Source organism: Dendropsophus ebraccatus, chromosome 2, assembly GCF_027789765.1.
Source record: "Dendropsophus ebraccatus isolate aDenEbr1 chromosome 2, aDenEbr1.pat, whole genome shotgun sequence".
NCBI lineage: Eukaryota > Metazoa > Chordata > Amphibia > Anura > Hylidae > Dendropsophus > Dendropsophus ebraccatus.
In genome coordinates, this window is record NC_091455.1 from 9,314,080 (window position 1) to 9,333,550 (window position 19,471).

General features: G+C 43.7%; 1 protein-coding gene across 3 annotated transcripts in view; it reads right to left on the reverse strand.

Moving 5' to 3' along the window:
- Positions 1-5,420: 5,420 nt before the first annotated feature.
- Positions 5,421-19,471, reverse strand: part of ADGRB1 (adhesion G protein-coupled receptor B1) — a 201,975-nt gene continuing 187,924 nt past the window's right edge. For all 3 annotated transcript variants that reach the window (XM_069957019.1, XM_069957018.1, XM_069957020.1), the window contains 5 exons: positions 18,983-19,022; positions 13,645-14,294; positions 12,176-12,211; positions 10,459-10,563; positions 5,421-7,193 (listed from right to left, as the gene is read on the reverse strand). In XM_069957019.1, coding sequence (XP_069813120.1) covers positions 6,996-7,193; positions 10,459-10,563; positions 12,176-12,211; positions 13,645-14,294; positions 18,983-19,022 — 1,029 coding nt within the window. In that variant the 3' untranslated portion in view covers positions 5,421-6,995. The remainder of the gene's footprint in view (positions 7,194-10,458; positions 10,564-12,175; positions 12,212-13,644; positions 14,295-18,982; positions 19,023-19,471) is intronic.

Sequence of the window (19,471 nt, forward strand, 5' to 3'; positions counted from 1 at the left end):
GGAGGGTTATAGGGGGACCAGTCTGAGGTGAGGAAGGGGGCAGGGAGTACAGGGTGACCAGTCAGGGGTGGGGAGAGGTACAGGGTGACCGGTCTGGGGTGGGGAGGGGGTACAGGGTGACCAGTCTGGGGAGGAAGTCAGGGGGTACAGGGTGACCAGTCTGGGGAGGGAGGCAGGGGGGTACAGGGTGACCGGTCTGGGGTGGGGAGGGGGTACAGGGTAACCAGTCTGGGGAGGAAGTCAGGGGGTACAGGGTGACCAGTCTGGGGAGGGAGGCAGGGGGGTACAGGGTGACCAGTCTTGGGAGGGAGGCAGGGGGGTACAGGGTGACAAGTTTGGGGTGGGGAGGGTTATACGGTGACCAGTCTGAGGTGAGGAAGGGGCACAGGGTACAGGGTGACCGGTCTGGGGTGGGGAGGGGGTACAGGGTGACCAGTCTGGGGAGGGAGGCAGGGGGTACAGGGTGACCAGTCTGGGGAGGGAGGCAGGGGGGTACAGGGTGACCAGTCTGGGGAGGGAGACAGGAGGGTACAGGGTGACCAGTCTGGGGAGGGAGACAGGAGGGTACAGGGTGACCAGTCTGGGGAGGGAGGCAGGGGGGTACAGGGTGTCCAGTCTGGGGAGGGAGGCAGGGGGGTATAGAGTGACCAGTCTGGGGAGGGAGGCAGGGGGGTACAGGGTGACCAGTCTGGGGAGGGAGGCAGGGGGGTACAGGGTGACCAGTCTGGGGAGGGAGACAGGAGGGTACAGGGTGAACAGTCTGGGGAGGGAGGCAGGGGGTACAGGGTGACCAGTCTGGGGAGGGAGGCAGGGGGGTACAGGGTGACCAGTCTGGGGAGGGAGGCAGGGGGGTACAGGGTGACCAGTCTGGGGAGGGAGGCAGGGGGGTACAGGGTGACCAGTCTGGGGAGGGAGACAGGAGGGTACAGGGTGAACAGTCTGGGGAGGGAGGCAGGGGGTACAGGGTGACCAGTCTGGGGAGGGAGGCAGGGGGGTACAGGGTGACCAGTCTGGGGAGGGAGGCAGGGGGGTACAGGGTGACCAGTCTGGGGAGGGAGACAGGAGGGTACAGGGTGAACAGTCACGGATGGGGAGGGGTACAGGGTGACCAGTCTGGGGAGGGAGGCAGGGGGGTACAGGGTGACCAGTCTGAGGGAGGGAGGCAGGGGGGTACAGGGTGACCAGGCTGAGGGTGGTGGTGGCAGGGGGTACAGGGTTACCAGTCTGGGGAGGGAGGCAGGGGGTACAGGGTGACTAGTCAGGGATGGGGAGGGTTACAAGGTGATTAGTCTGGGGTGGGAGGGTTCAAAGTAGGCTTGATCAAACAGCGGAAAAAGCTAGGTTTGATCAAACTCAAACTCCTCCTTCAGCACGGACCAGGAAGGCATCAGGAATCAAATGCGGAAGGTCTGGCTAGGTTCGAGTTCGATTGAACCTAACTTTTTCCGCTGTTCGATCAAGCCTAGTTACAACGTGACCAGCGATTGCAACTGGCACCCAAATGGACCTATATTTATGTCCAAAATGTGATGGGGAAATATGGAGCGGGTCAGGAGCTGAAAGGGCTCCATATAGCGTGGGTGCCAGATCACCAATCTCACAGTACATTGCACTGTGCTAAATAAGCAATCCAATGAGTGTGTAAGTCTAGTAGAGGAACTAAAAAAAAAGTTTTAAATAATTTATTTAAAAATGTAATCACTCCTTTTACCCTATTTTAAACATTTAAGAAAATCTAAAAATATCAATATATTTGTGTTATACAAGATGACAAAATTGAGACTATCATATGTGGAGCTGGAACAAGCAGGAGGTGCTCTAAGTTCAAGCATGCAGCTTCCCCTCCTGTATTTGCCTGGGCTAATGGTCCCTTGGTGGTACTGAGTGAATTACAGAAAAGTGTCCGGGTTCGGCCACGTAGCCAAACCCAAACAGTCGTCATTCAACTCCCGGCGTCTGAAGAAGTTGGATGCCTCCCTAGGGCTACCAGGAAAACATTGATACAACCTATGACTATTTTCCAGGACTCCCTAGGGTGGCATCCAACTTCTCCAGACTCCGGGAGTTGTTTCAACATTCCTTCAAGGTACAAAATATATAAAAAAAAAATGTTAATAGGTTAACCAGGCTCTGAACGCTCCAGCATTTTAGTGCTCGCTCAACACTAAGCATTAACTCTTTGCTATCCAGAATCCCCCTTAAAGGCACAGCGGCACCAAATACTTACAATACAAAGCCAGAAAAGGGTTAACATAATTATTCTTAAATACTGAAGTTGTTCACTAAATTGTTGTAAGACGTTAAAATATAAAAATATCTTTATTATTCTAAGAAAATATAAAAAAGGGCTTAAAAATCTTTTGTAAAAATGTTAAAATCTTATAAATGGTTGTTTTTTTTTAAGTGACAGCAGCAAATCGCCAATTCAGTTTACTCTTTACATTCATCAACAGTTGTTTTTTTTAACCTACCAATTTTCTCTTGGCACAAAATTCTGAATTGAGCAATGAAAATTTCCTTCTCCTTTTTCTTAACCAAAAAAAAAAAACAAAACAAAACATTTTTTTATCCTTGTTAGGTCATCCAAATAATTTTTCTCTTTTTTTTTTTTTTTTGCTTTTTCTCATAGCTATTGAGGTAAAATCTTAAAATATTTAAACAAACATTTATTTTTCTTTTTTTTTCCAATTTTTTTTCCATTAATTTATTTACTTTTTTAACAATATCTCTGTAGAATATAGGGGAGAATTTATAATTCACACTCATTTTTTACTATTTTTTAAGTTTTTATGAAAATTATGATAGGATTTTGGTCTTCGGTTTTTACATAATCCATTGCTTGAAGTGGTAAATTTTGTAACTTTTTAAAAACTCCCATATGAAAATGTGTTTAAAAACTTACTACACAACTAGAGTTGTTTGGGGTTGGAACATAATAAAGAAGCCATACTTACCCATCCCCATGCCCCTTCTCGTGCACCCTCGCCAGCCTCCTATAGCTTTTGGTCCTGCGACCGCACAACCTGGCTCAGAACTGCCCACTTAACCAATCAGTGACTGAGGCGGGACACCATTGTGGTTACTGGCTGACTGAGCAACACAGAAAGCTGGAAAAAACTGGAGACCGAAGTCTGAGATCGAGCAGATGACACTGCACTGCATGGGCATGGTGATGGGTAAGTATAATTTCTTTATTATGTTCCAAATCCAACCAATCCCCACTCCCCATCCCTCACCACCAGCCAGAGTTCTCCCGTAATATTACAAGCACTTTTATTGTTTCCTGTATTGTGTACCACAATCCCCTGTACATATAGAAGGTCTTTGTCTTCTCCTTCTGGATTTTGGTTGTGTCCAGAAATCCGCTTCCACAGAATCTGTAGTATGAATTACATGGAACCAGCCGATGCCTATAGACAATACTGTACATAATTAAAAAAAATTTACCGGTTAAAATTTGGAATTTTTTTTTTTTTCATTACAAATTTTGTAAATATTTTTCCAGCTAAACTATTTAAGAGATTGTTGTTTCAGGGAAAAGAATGAGACTTCAGTGCAGATAGAACGATAGCTATAAGTATTTGCTCCTCTACACTACAATATACACTTTGACTTCTCAAATATGAGAAACGTGTACATGAGCCGGCACACGGAAGCAAACACTCTGTTCTTCAGTTATTTTCTTTACTTTATCTAGGTACACAAAAAGGTGTAATACACTGAATAAAGTTCTATTCATATCAGGTTTACGGTTCCGTCCTTCTGGTAGATGTGTTATTTAAGGGTTAGAAAAGTTTAGACTACTCTGCTATTCCAGCCCGCAGATAAAATTTTGACAAAATGTAGTCACATATGGACCATGTCTGCTCTACGGGTCCTTTCCTGATAATTTGCTCAAGTAAAAAGGCCGACAAACCAGCAAGCACTTACTTGTTGGCTTTTTGGATCTTTTGTGCAGCTACTTAAATTAGTGTTATCGATAAGGGCCCCACAAACAATCCAGTGATTGTACCTGTGGCCCGGCCTTCTGAACACTCTTTAAATTAATGCTGATAACCAAGTTTGACAATGGTCGTTTGAAGCCTATCGGCCTGTGTAAAAGGGTCCTATGACTATGCAGTAGACATGCAATGGCCCAAGTTTTAAGGGTGCCTTCACACGTACCGGATCCGCAGCGGATTTTTACGCTGCGAATTCGCAGCAAAATCTGCTGCGGATCGGGTCCCTGTGAAGGTCCCGCAGCCCGATCGCACCCCCCACACCCGCGATCGGGTGCGATCAGGCTGCGGGGTGGGTGCGGCGATCGGGCTGCGGGGTGCGATCGGGCTGCAGGGGGTACGGTGATTGTGCGGGCGAGATGCGGACTGCAGGCAGCGGGGCTGATGGGAGCGACGGGGATGCTGGCTGCGGGGCGGCGGGCAGCAGGGGGTTTAAGCACATAATGGCAGCGAGATGTCAATCTTGCTGCAAGTTTGTGCTATCATAGGGATGAATGGGACCTGATCCGCAGCAGATTTCGCAGCGAATTCGCAGCGTAAAAATCAGCTGCGGATCCGGTAGGTGTGAAGGCACCCTAATATCTTTTTGATGGTATTCCTACAGCAGAGACTAGAAAGTTAGTGACTGTAAGCATTTACAGTGAAACCTCTTTGAGAAGACAAGCCAGTGATAGTCTGAGCATGCTGTCACTCTCTTCTTGGGAATGTAAGCCCGATTAGCCAGTCGCTGGCCGTGGGAATATCTCTGTCAGTGATTGGCTGAGCGGCTGTCACTCCCAAGATGAGGGTAACAGGCTAATCACTGACTGACTGAGAATGGACATCCCCAAGGCCAGCGATTGGCTGAGTCGGTTTGACTTCTAAGATGAGAGTGACAGCCCGCTCAGTCATTCGCTGGCCTCGGTGCTGTCCTGTCTCAGTCAGACATTGGCTGAGGGGGCTGGAGGTGGCTGCGGGGGAGGAGGTTAATTTAAGGTTTGGTTCCGACAAACCTAAACTTTGCTTCAAAATTCGCCAAACTTTTAAAACATTCGCTCATCTGTAGCCCTTACCATTTGCCCACTCACAAAAAAAATAAATAAATCCAGGAATGCCAAAACCCTACCCAAACTCCAGGCTGTGTTTGCCCATTGTTGGTAACTATGCATTATGAGGCAATTGGAATCTCATCCCAGAAAAATCTGTCTTATTGGATGTCCTCCCAATAGGGTGGTCTTTTTGAGAGGGGTCACTGTATATCATTCCTTAAGCTTTTGGAATCTTTCAAACTGAATTTACAAGAGCAGGAAAACTGGACTGTTGTTTATACTTTTTATTAGAAATAAAACACATTCATTTGTGCTCTGAAAACTGTACAAAAAAACTGACAAACACAGATCGGGAAAACAAAACAAAAAAAAAAAAAAAAAAACAACAAGCAGAGGAATCGGGCAAAAAAATATATAAAAGGGAAAAAAAACAAGAAAAAAATAAAACTAAAAAATAAAAACCCTGAATCTTAACAGTTATTAAACAAACACATAAGTAAGTTATTACATAACACTGCTAATGTGTTGGGACTCGATGATCCGGGTGGGGAGTCTTAGTGTTAAAAAAATTAAAACACAGTATAAAGATATTTATATGGTAAAATTCATTATGTGTAATTATAATAATTACAATATTATACAACACGGCACCGTGGGCCTTGTGCTTTCTCTTCGTATATATAATCTAAAATCTGACAATTACATCACAGTTTTAAGTAATCTTTTATCTCTTTTATTTACTAGTTTGGATTTCTTTTAAATTCTTTAAACATTTATTGATTTAATATACAGGTAATGACAAGAGAAATGTCATTTAAAGAAAAAAGAAAAAAATAACACTGGCGCCAAAAAGAAAAAAAAAAATGCTTGCATATCAAGCAACTTGCTTTAAGATTCATTGATGCATTTTTTCCCCATTGACAAAAACCCCGGGAGAAGCCATCGTGGTCTCGGTTTCCACCTCTTCTCTCGACACTGCAAAGAGACCTACGTGGAATCGAGCGGCTTCCGGGAGTCGTCTTAAGAAGAAGCCTTGATGGCCACCAAGAGAAAACCTCTGGGTACGTGTAGCATTTCTGGATCCTTGAGTCAAATAGAAAGATTCTCGAAAAGGAGAAGAGCAAAGAAACAAGTGCTCTAAAGTTTGGGAACACTTTATTGGATCTTCATAGCTAATGTTTCTATGCAGTCTGTCAAGTCCCACAAGCCATTTTACAAAACTAGATATATTAACATTTCTCTTCATATACCAAAATGCCTGCTTGACTGAGCAGAAGATGTAGATGGGGAATCAGAAGGTTTTCTTATAGGGTTGTCTGTAACAGTCAAGGACTTCCATTCAATATATAATCTTCACTCGCTCTAGGTCACTCTGCGGGGGAGGGGGGGGGGGGTTAATTTTATTTGGTTCTATCTACTCAAACTAGTCAAGATTGACTGGGATTTGCTTTGGCTACTACCCACTGCACTGGGCCAGCTCTGGCAGACATTGTCGGGTTGAACCTAAACAATACTGAATGGAGATATCAAGCAAGGTATTACATCACTGAAGAATTAGGTCTGATTCTATAACAGCCGGCCCCAGAGCTCTTATATAATACACCAGAGTACTATATAATTGTTAATCATCATCTATCGGAAGCTATTACGTTTCGTCTAAGTGTCATTGTGAATAATCGCCAGCCAACCTCAACGATTCCTCGGTGTAATCTCCACTTGAAGGTCGATGACTCTTTAGAAGTTGATTTCCGTTCGCTTACGATTATGGTCTGACCTCGCACCTACGACATCTTTTCGGCCATACCTGGGAGAGAGCACGTTGCGCCTACCTCTAAGAGTCTAACGGAATTTTCCCTTCTGAGAACAATGCAAAAAAGTACTTTAACAAGGTTTCAAAAGAAACCAAACAGCTCTCCGTTTTATATGGAATCATATTCTTTAAAAATAAAAAGAAGTCTTTTTTTATGCTTCAGACCTCAGTCTGAAGGTCAATTATGTCTTGTCCAACAAGGGGTATCGTTGCACCTGTTTTCTCCCATTCCACAGTCTTTAGTTCTAAGGGAGAGGGGGACACAGGCTCCATGTCCTTTTTAACCCAAGATGGTGGTGACTGAATCTTCCTCATTCCTTCCCAAGACCTCTTGCTAGGTGTCTGTTGTTTTTCTATCTGTAAAACATTTTTGGGAAACAAATGAATATATGGAAGGGAGATCGTTGGAAAAAAAATCACAAGAACTGTAAGACACTGATTTATCAACTGATTTATCTTTCATGCTATACAAAGTTGAAGGCAGAGTGTGCCTGATTAATCTATTACACTATTCATTCTAATTTTTGTATATTTCATACCTTGAAAGGATGTGGAAACAAGATACAGAAGATTAGAATGAAAAAATGTAATGGGTACAACTGACAGCCGAACAATTGGCCCCCAGTTGTTGGTGTATGGCCTCCCGTAACCGAGCACCAGGGAGTGCCCGATCAAGCATTAAGTTCAGTTAAGCAACCCACTATGCACTATGCTCGCCCAACACTAAGGGCCAGTTCACACAGAGTAAAATTGTTAGAATTCCCATCTGCTCTCTGTTTCAATGGGACGGTTCACGCGCTTTCTTTGAGCAGAGAGCGGCGGAGGTGCGCAAGCTGTCTCATTGAAACAGACGGCAGACGGGATTCCGTGGCGGAACTCTCCGCCATGGAATTCCGACAATTTTACTCTGTGTAAATGACCCTAATAATAACAAAAAGGTTGAGCATGTTGAAAATCCATCAGGGATTAGATGGTCAACTGGCTCCACTGGTTTATTGTGTATGGCCAGCTTTAGTGAATTCCCTGTGATAACCCACCTTACATTGTACCATACAGTGTTAATATGAGGCTGACAGAAAAAATATGTATTGTGCTGTACAATTTATGGAGTAATATGATGGAAACCATGAACAGTCAATAGGATTCATTGGGCAGCCATGGTGTTTGACGTGTGAATAATTTGGCAGTGCCTTCATTTTAGTATTTCTGTTCTCAAACTAGTCTAGGTTGACACTTGTCTCAGCCTTTTCATTTTTCTGTTCTAATGTTACCCAATCAATACACTAAGAAATATAGCAGAACGTAATATGCAAATGTATTTTTTTTTTTTTTTTTATAGATTTTAGCACCAAGATTGGCCATCCACAAGATTGGTGCGGCTTAGTGAGTCTTATTGTTCAACCATACAGCTTAGCCTTAAAATCAGTTCTGATTAATAGTGATAGGCTTATTAGAAATGTGCATCTTTTAGGAACCCACCACAGGTCATTTGTTGGGGGAGGGGCATAAATTTACCTTTGGCAGACAACCTCGCAATGTAACGTTGACCCTTTTAAGATGGCCAAGACAACCCTGTACTTTATGACCTCAAACTGGAGAGGAAGTCAACAGCACCAATAGTCCCTGGTTTTTAAGTAGTCGGAGGATGCCTCCTGGAAGGCCCTCGATCCCAAGGTGGGTTAACGTAATTTGTATAGAGGAGGTCTACCATCCAAATGGTAATCTTCAATCTTTATTGATAGCCAAGCTTACAGAATTACGACGTTTTGACCCCTACTGGGGTCTTTGTCATGTATATACTTGAAAAGGACCCCAGTAGGGGGTCGAAACATTGTTTTTCTGTAAGTTTAATCAATAAAGATTGAAGATTACCATGTGGATGCTGTTAGACTTCCTGTATACAAACCACAGACTTTGTGTCTCCACTTAGATTTTGTTTATCAAATTTGCCAATATACTAATGTTCTTAGTAAATGTGGCCAACCTAAGACGGGTGTAAAAATCTGTCAGATCTGGGGCAGGCATAGATTTTCAGCCTGATTTATACCTGTGAGCAGATGTAAATCATGATAAATCAGACATAGGAGGAGGCCTCGACTCCTTCCCCCCATGCCACACCCCGCTTTAGGTGAACAGAGCTGCATCGGGCAAATACTTAAAGGGGTTATCCAGCGCTACAAAAACATGGCCACTTTTCCCCCTACTGTTGTCTCCAGTTCAGGTGCGGTTTGCAATTAAGCTCCATTTACTTCAATGGAACTGAGTTTCAAAACCCCACCAAAACTGGAGACAGCAGTAGGGGGAAAGTGGCCATGTTTTTGTAGCGCTGGATAACTTCTTTTAAAAATAATGATTTTTGTGCATGGGTGCTTATTTTCATGTATTTGCCAGGCACAGCGTTGATAAATCTGGTCCAGAGTATTTCGATTTACCATGCATGGGAATGGGCATATTGGACAACTCACTTCCATTTAGCCACCTGAGCCAAGACTCCAGATCACGCCAATGATCCAACTTGGTGGCTTTGGAGGATTATCAAATAAACAAGCCTTTATCCTGTTATCCTCCGACTGTGTGGTCTGGCATACAATTACAGAAACAGCTGGGGCCAGCATTAGATTTCAGCTCGGGTTCCCGGGATGTAGAGCAAGGAAACTAAGTGACACATGACACACGCATCACGAAGGTTCCACCAAACAGAAGACTTTGCAGACAAGGGATAATATCAGTTACTATTTTCTGATAAGAATACTTTCTAAGGCTACAGTATACTCACACTGTAAGAAACCGGCCGTTCTGTGACCTGGCCGGGTAACAAAATGGCCGGTGTCAGAAAAGATCATCCGGATGGTACTGCAGTACTGGCCGGATGATCTTTACCGCTGCTGAATTCGGAAGCGGGCACATCAGTGCATACCCCCATAGTATACCCCCATAGTGTATACTATGGGGGTAGGGGGTTTACATAGACCGGCGTACAAGTATGCCGATGTTAAATAAGGCCCCGCCCCCTTTTCCCTGGCAGGATTCACTAAGAGGTGCAGACCTCTTAGTAAACCTGGCCGTCCGGACGCCCGAAATCTACACCTGCTCCCACCAGGATTTCCTCAGGTGCAACATTACGTAAGTACTGTAGTAATCATGAACGTGATCAACATCAGCCATGATCACTACGGTACTTACATTGCCTAAATATGTGCTGGGACTTTTTGACCTTTCTGATATCTCTCAGGATGTTGAGTTTGCAAACAGGCAAGTTTACATAAGTAAAGGGAATTTCCATCCAACTCCAGATGGTTAAAATTTGAGACCAAAACATATCTTTTAAGTTTGAGAAAGTTCAGTACCGAAGAAAAGTTACAACAGTAGTCAAAAGCTTTGCAAACTACACATCTTCCAAATCACATTCGCGACATTTGTTCTCTCAAAGGTCTTTTCTAAGAAGGTGCAAAAACATTTTTGACCTTCGATCTTGAGTTTGAGATAAAAGACCTTTGGGAGAATCTGAGCTCCGGAACGTGCTGAGCTTTGGCCTTACTCTGCCCCTTGGTGGTTTCCCACCTCCGGGTTCACATCACAGGTCACTGATATTTCCTACACGGTCAGGGGTTTCCCATCATACCTTGCTCTCTGCTGTTGGTGACTCCTTTTCTTTCTCTGAGTGTTGCAGCTTTCGGTTTAAGTCTTGAAACATATCCTGGTGGCGTTTTCGGGTGTGCATAATTTTCTAAGTAGAAACAATAAGACAAACATAAGACTCAAAGCGTTTCGTACTTATATACGTAAATCTTATCCTTGTTACTGTGGGGGGACCCCTGAAAATGTGTTTACATTCCTGGGGACCCCTACTTCTAGTCCTTCCAAAACAGGAAGATAAAACAATAATTTGATATTTTGGCGGAGATTTGTTGACGTATTGTCTCCAACCATGGAAAGCATCTATGAGCAGAGTTTGCCAATGTTACTCTAAAGTAACATCCCTTGCCCAGAGGTGGAGTTAGTTTTTTCATTATGCAGGGCAAAGATGTATGTGGCCAAGGCAAAGGGACTTGTTGGTGCCCCCCATTGACACCAAACATCTGGAGCAATTGGTCTTCTGAGAAGCCCCTTAGCAGTTCCTATAATCCACAGGGTTAAAGAGAGTCCCTGAGCAGGTCCAAGGAATCCAATGTTTCAAGGGAGCCTTGGGCTACAGAGCCGTACTGGATCATTAATTATAAAGGAAAACCTTTACCCGATTGATGGACAGTCCGCTCCTCCAATCATTCAATGGGGCGGAACGCCGCTGCAATCAGTGATTGGCTGAGCGTGGAATCCATCAACCGGGATATTTTCATCACAACTCAAGGGAAATTGCCTTTAGCTGGGGGGTCCAGGAGCCTGTCACATGGCGCATCATGGGCACGGGGAGAGGTAATCAACAAATGATTATTTTCTCCCCTGTCCCTACCGCCTGTCAGATTTTTGCTGTGGCCAGAATTCTCCTTTAAATAACTTAGGTTTTCTTTTTTTTCTATACACCCTCCTGTTTCAGAGACACTGTATGCAGGTTTATAGTTTTTCTGACAATTGAGTTAACAGTCTGATGGGTGCAAAGTCAATGTTAATAATAGGAGTGATCAGGTATAGGTGTGAATATACAGTTGGGGGGGGGATGATTTAGATTGAGGGGCAAACATGTCGTTACTCAGCTATTGTTTTGGCCTACAGCATTTGGTAAATAATAATGATAAAAAAAAATAAAATTGTATGGGTCAGAAAATGGCAATTTTATTTTTAAAGTAATAAAACGTGACTATAAAAGGGGATATTGTTGTATTTGTATCAGAATGAGGAATACAGATAGCATGTCAATTTTATCGCATAGTGTAAAACTGAAATGACTCCAAAATTTGACCCTGTTATGACCGCTGAATGGCTGAGCGTCACGTCTCAAGCTGCTGCGTAGACTAGGAAGAGGCCGGGGACCAAAGAAGTGAGATGAAGGACCCAGCGCTGGAACCATAGAGGTAAGTGGATGTTGTTGCTTTCATCCACTCCCTCCCCGGCCATAGTGAAAAAGACCTCCCACCCAGAACACCCCTTTAAATTTAGAATTTGCCGCACCGTTTCTCACCACGGCCACAGAAAATTTTTTCTATAGACGTAAAGGAAACAGCCCCCCCCCCCCAGGTCTACTGTAGGGGCTGTACAGAACTGATAAGGTCATAATTTAATAGGTTATACTACTTCATACTATCTACTATCATAAAACCAACATGGAAAATCACCATCTTCATATTAATGTTTGAAAATTAAATCAAATGAAAAAATAACGGTGAAAAATCGGAAAATCGTACCTCAAAGTCTAATTCTGCATACCGCGATTTTCTTCTCTGTGAACAAAAAGTAAATGGGAATTATGAGTCGGAATAAATGATTTGTACAATAGTCCAGGCGATTTTAAGAAACTTTGTAATTGGGTTTATTAGGCAAATATGCCATTATCTGCATTCAAAAAGCCTTTCCCCAGCCCCCCCCCCCCTCTCTCTCTCTCATCCACTGCTCATTATCAGGAAATCTCGACTCTTTTACATCATTCGGGCCCTGTGTAACCTATGGAGAGGGGAGGGGGAGATTAGTTCGCAGCATAGAGCAGAGAACAAAGGATTACACAGTGGGACCTGTGTGAAAGTCGGTATTCAGAGGTCAGAGAGGTCAGTGCTGACTTCAGAGGAGATAGCCCGGTGATGTAGCTGTAAATTAACTCTCTGTTGTCCTGTTTTGGTGCCTCATCTCCCTCCACCTCTCCCCTCTCTATAGAAAACAATGAAGACGAGGGGGGGGGGGGAGAGCTTCAAACTGCTTTTTCATGATAAAAATACATTTTTCAGCTAATAAACCCAACTACAAAGTTTCTTAAAATTGCCTGTACTATTGATCTCTGCAGTGACCCTTTTCTTTACCGGTTTCCAATATCAGGATGTGAAGTCTGTAACTATTACATAGGCTCCTCTGATGGATGGAAATGATTTGCCTGTCCGTCTGTGCCTGCCTCTATGACTTACCGCTCACTGCACCAATAAAACCAACAGCAAAACTACTTCCTAAGCAATTAACTAAGCGCTCTATGTTTTAGGTTAAGAGGGTACCTGTCATAGTGACATGTCAGAGGTTCTGATTGGTAAAGGGTCCAAGTGCTGAGACCCCCCCACTGATCCCTTCAATGAACAGGCAGCAGTGTTTATTCCTCGGCTCTGCGGGTGATGAGAATGACAGAAAACCCATAGACTTTCTGTGGACGTTCTGTCAGTCCGTACACATCTCAAGCCACTAACAGAGCGGAGCTGAGGGTGACAGAAGGGAACGGGCGCAGTATTCAGCTGATTCTTCCAGGGTCTCAGCCCTTCAGACGACAACCAATAAAAACGTCAGACATACCGATTGATATCTCAGAATTTGTTCTTTTTACAAAAGCTGCTACCCTTCAAGGTATAACGATACTAAACAAATAATTCCATTTAACATAACACGTAGTTTGTTTTCCAGGGGCTAAGTTACCCATTTTGTTTAAAATACTAGACAAAAAAAACAAAGGCAGCTCAGCCATTCAGCGGCCGAGGCGAGACCCCGCTGCGACCGTTGAATGGCTGAGCTGGATGGCAGCTCAGATCAGGAAGCGGAGAACGGGGCGGCGTGATCCAGGACCCATCGCTGGAACGGGGGAGGTAAGTGACCGGTGGTCTCTACATCCACCCCTTCCCCGGCCATACAATAAAAATAACCCCAGCCTGGAGTACCCCTTTAAGCTTCTTTATTGGCTCCTTACCTCTAAGGAGCTCATGGACAGTGTGGAGATAGTCTCACTTTTTGGAACAATCACCGTCGTTCCCAGTTCTGCCTTTTCACAAAGGCCCATTGGTATCTGTGATTCGCTGGGGTGGAGCTGTTGCTTCTGCAGGGGTGACCCTTGCTCCGCACATTTCATGCCCATGCGCTCCCTGGGGGGACTCTTGACCATATAGCTGGGATCCGCCATGTTGAGGTGTATGAGCCTGGTCTGAGGCATCTGGTCGATGTTCATACTGTACTTATTGTCCTCTTTCGGCTTTGCCCTAAGCGTGGCCGTATTACTAGGCAATATAACATAACTGGTGTCCATGGACTGCTCCTGTGCTCTGGTCAGCTCAGAGTCCAGCTTTTTGAAGATGTCCCCTTCACACATGTAGATGGGCTTGGGGGGCTGGTTTTTGTCCTTTTTTAGGGTTAGGGTGTGATTGTTATACTCGTTGAGACTGATGCCTCCCAGATAGTGTGGCGATCCCTGCAGGTGCATTTTGGACACATTAGCTGGAAGACTATTAAAATTTGATCCCTTTTGGTGGTTCATCTTCATCTTCTCTTCGTCCTGCAAAGATGGCCGTTTCAGAGTTCCTGTGATGGTGGACGTTCTGCAGGCTGACAGGTCCTTGTTGAGAGCTGGACAGGAAAAAAGAAGTCAGATTAGAAGGGAGCCTGGGAAATCTTACCGTGTGTTTGATGTGTGGTTGAGCCTAAAGCGGGGACGTCTTATGTTGTATCTGCATGGTGCGACCTGTGACCTATGGTGGTTGATATAGTCCACCAACTCCGCCACTACCAACTCCATAAACTACTGTTTAAAGGGAAACCCTGGGAAAATTCTAATAGTTTATACAACAGAAATACAAGGATCATGGGAAAAAGACCAGATGATGGGGAAATGTGAGCTCTGGAGACTTCCTCGGTCGCGGTTAGCCATCTTTTTCGATAAAGTACTGACCATAGGGAGGCGCTGGCTTGGTAAAATTCTCCAGGTACGTTTGTTTTCATAAAAGCAATTTATTGTGCAAAATATGGCAATCCCAAAATATGATCACCCCTTCATTAGATCCAAAAAGTTGCATGGATTCCACACGTTGCCTTCTGTGGTTTTTGCTCTCTACACGATGGCAACAACGGCCGTAGTTTTTGCGGGGTGGAGCAATGCCTTAGTTTCAATGGGATCCCGGCTGCACAATCTGCTGGTGTCAGAAAGTTAAATGGATTTGTAATTTACTTCTATTTAAAAATCTCAAGTCTTCCCATACTTATCAGCTGCTGTATGTCCTGCAGGAAGTGTTGTTTAATTTACATTCAGACACAGTGCTCTCTGTTCTCTGGCCGAGACAGGAACTGTCCCGAGCAGCAGCAAATCCCCATAGAAAACATCTCCTGCTCAGGACAGTTCCTGTCTCAGCCAGAGATGTCAGCAGAGAGCACTGTGTCAGACTGGAGAGAATACATCACTTCCTGCAGGACATACAGCAGCTGATAAGTACCAGAAGACTGGAGATTTTTAAATAGAAGTAAATTACCAATATACATAACTTTCTGACACCAGTTAATTTAAGAGTTTTTTGTGTGAACTACCCCTTTAATAGTGGCCATATTGGTTGTCGGCCAGGTGACCAGACACAATTGTGACCATGAAGTGACTTTGTCACAGTAGGAGGATGACTCATATTTTATAGCAACTTTCTGACTGGGGGTCGGAAGAGGAGGGGGCTCTAGGGGGCTCCTTATAATTTCCTATGTGGATGGATGAAGCATGGAGACGCTGTACGCCATAGAATAATACAACCATAATAGCTATAATAGCGTGGCTGCGGCCTCTCTCTCTGACCGACGGTATTTTACTCCAGGTGCCGTCTCCTTATCGGCTAATAACATATATCACAGCGGCAGAATTCAGATCAGGCGGAGGAAATAAGCGGCTCCATTACTGGTGACAAGAAGAGCACTTCACGTAATGACAGGTGATTCTTATTAAACACATCTTCTTCTTCAGAACGTAATATCCACAGCGACGGACACCGACATGTTTGCCCATATTACAAGCTGTAAGTTAAGTGACTATTATGTCCCTAATTGAAGGACATTCTGTCCATCCTGGTGGAGACACGAGGTGTATATACCATGGAGAATACAGGGAGGTGTATATACCATGGAGAATACAGAGAGGTGTATATACCATGGAGAATACAGAGAGGTGTATATACCATGGAGAATACAGGGAGGTGTATATACCATGGAGAATACAGGGAGGTGTATATACCATGGAGAATACAGGGAGGTGTATATACCATAGAGAATACAGGGAGGTGTATATACCATAGAGAATACAGGGAGGTGTATATACCATGGAGAATACAGGGAGGTGTATATACCATGGAGAATACAGAGAGGTGTATATACCATGGAGAATACAGAGAGGTGTATATACTATAGAGAATACAGGGAGGTGTATATACCATGGAGAATACAGGGAGGTGTATATACCATGGAGAATACAGGGAGGTGTATATACTATAGAGAATACAGGGAGGTGTATATACCTTGGAGAATACAGGGAGGTGTATATACCATGGAGAATAGAGGGAGGTGTATATACCATAAAGAATACAGGGAGGTGTATATACCATGGAGAATACAGAGAGGTGTATATACCATAGAGAATACAGGGAGGTGTATATACCATGGAGAATACAGGGAAGGGGTATATGCCATGGAGAATACAGGGAGGTGTATGAACCATGGAGAATAGAGAGGTGTATATACCATGGAGAATACAGAGAGGTGTATATACTATAGAGAATACAGGGAGGTGTATATACCATGGAGAATACAGGGAGGTGTATATACCATGGAGAATACAGGGAGGTGTATATACCATGGAGAATACAGGGAGGTGTATATACCATGGAGAATACAGGGAGGTGTATATACCATGGAAAATACAGGGAGGTGTATATACCATGTAGAATACAGGGAGGTGTATACACCATAGAGAATACAGGGAGGTGTATATACCATGGAGAATACAGGGAGGTGTATATACCATGGAGAATACAGGGAGGTGTATACACCATAGAGAATACAGGGAGGAGTATATACCATGGAGAATACAGGGAGGTGTATATACCATGGAGAATACAGGGAGGTGTATATACCATGGAGAATACAGGGAGGTGTATATACCATGGAGAATACAGGGAGGTGTATATACCATGGAGAATACAGGGAGGTGTATATACCATGGAGAATACAGGGAGGTGTATATACCATGTAGAATACAGGGAGGTGTATATATCATGGAGAATACAGGGAGGTGTATATACCATGGAGAATACAGGGAGGTGTATATACCATGGAGAATACAGGGAGGTGTATATACCATGGAGACCAGGATAGAGAATACACTACACCAGTAGCGTAATTTGGTGGGGGCAGAGGAAGCGTCAGCTCCCGGGCCCACACAGGCAGGGGGCCCACTGAGGATTTGGCAATTAATGCTGTCTGCAAAAAATATTGCTTTTTCAGACAGACTTAACAAATGTCTATTGGCTGTAGGTGGCCCCTGGCCAGCAATCAGTGCTCCTGGGGGCCACACGGCTACTGAATGTTGTGTCTGACCATTTAGCTGTATGCTCTTGTATGCGAGGAGAACAAACAGTTACATAGTTACATAGTTACATAGTTAATACGGTTGAAAAAAGACACATGTCCATCAAGTTCAACCAAGAATGCAGCAGGATGATTGACAAGGTGAGGAGAGCATTGGATTTCTACCCTGCCAATTACTGTTGTGGCCACAAGAGGCCGTTCCCTCCCTTAGAGCTGTGGAACATGAGTAATGTCACTCGTGAGCTCAGAGAGCAGGGAGAAAGTTGACATGAGAAGACTACAGTACTGCAACCGCACAGCAGGTAAGTATGGCTTTTTTCCCCTCAGTTATAGAGTGTGTGTGTGGGGCTAACTCCTGGGAAGGATGTTATCTATGAGGGTTGGGGTATGTGATGTGCTGGCTAACTGAAAAGGGGGTACTTAATTTGGAGGTACAGTCTACTCACAGTGGTGGTGGGCAGGGTCTCTAACCACCAGGGTTACCAGAGAGATTACTGCTGGGGAAGGGGGTGGCTGCATGGGGAATATATACCGGGGGTATTACGTACATGAGATGGTGCTGGGGGGGGGGGGGGTGCCATCATGGAGGATACTACCTTTTTAGGGGGGATTGGCTGCACAGAGGGCCCTAACTACTACTACATGGAAGCAGAGGGAAATTGGAAGTTATTACTATATTGGGGCACAGAAGGCCTAACTACCATACGGATACAAAGAGAAACTAAATTTCAACACCATGATTATCAGAGCTGATTTCTCCTACATTTTAATGTTTTTTCATGTATTGTTTCTATGGATTAATAAAGTAATTATTCCATTTAGTTATGTTACAGTAGTCTGGCTTTTGCATATAGGTTATTTAGTAAAGTTGCCTTGAACTGCATGGGACTATTTATTGTTATTACCCAGCATTTGTACTATACATTTACTCTATTGGTACTGCGGGTATCCCCTTCGGGTGTTGCTAATTTGGCCATTGACCATCAGCTATGGTGTAGTCCTCATGCTGCCCAATAGATATTAGACAGATAGATATGAGATAAAGAGATAGAAGAACGGATGGACGAATGGCTAATTAGAAAACAAAAACAGCGCCATAGCTTCCTCCATGTTGTTTGTGGTATTACAACTTGGTTCCATTCTCTTTTAGTGGAACTGAGCTGCAATACCACATCTAAGCTTTGGAGGATAGTGGTGCTGTTTCATGAAAAAATCAGCTATGTTTTTGCAAAGCTGGATAGCCCCTTTAATTTTTACATGGTTATATATGTGAAATGTAGAAAGTATTTTCCATTGTTCTCAGTCCCTGTTCACCATGAATAATGTAGTAGAAAATACCCTTTATTATTCGGAAAGCATTGTCATCTACTGAAGTTCCCTATGGGTAACATAATTGGTTGGGGGCCCACTGACACTCACTCGCCCCCCTAGGCTGAACCCCTAGCTACGCCCCTGCACTACACCCATCAGCGGTTATAGCCAAGTGGAAAATAAACACAGATAAACACACATTAATAGGGCACAAAAAAAAAAATTAAATAAAAAATAAAACACTAAAACACAAACGAAATTTCTTGGTTAGATGTGAAAAACAATAAGTTCCTCCCTTATACCAACAGTCTTCTAGAAAAATCATTTGCTGAACATGAGAAGAGGAGCAAAGAATCCAAAAAGGTTTCTTCATTTGTGTAATAAATCCTTACCTGAGCGGCAGGCCAAGTCTACGTCCTTCTCAAAGTCCGTCTGATGGGAGAGAAGACAAAGTACAGTCACACATAACATCCCGGGAGCACTCCTCATCATCAGAGAACTTATATTATACCACATACAGGACATCAGCATATACCAGCTGCATAATTATATACTAATCAGATACAATGTAACTATTACCATACTAATGGCTGCCGGAGCATAATATACCTCATTACTGTAATATCACCCGTATAATGTGCTGTACATAGTGTAATAAGAGGAGCAGTATTATAGTAGTTATATTCCTGTATATAGGAGCAGTATTATAGTAGTTATATTCTTGTATATAGGAGTAGTATTATAGTAGTTATATTCCTGTATATAGGAGCAGTATTATAGTAGTTATATTCCTGTATATAGGAGCAGTATTATAGTAGTTATATTCTTGTATATAGGAGCAGTATTATAGTAGTATATTCCTGTATATAGGAGCAGTATTA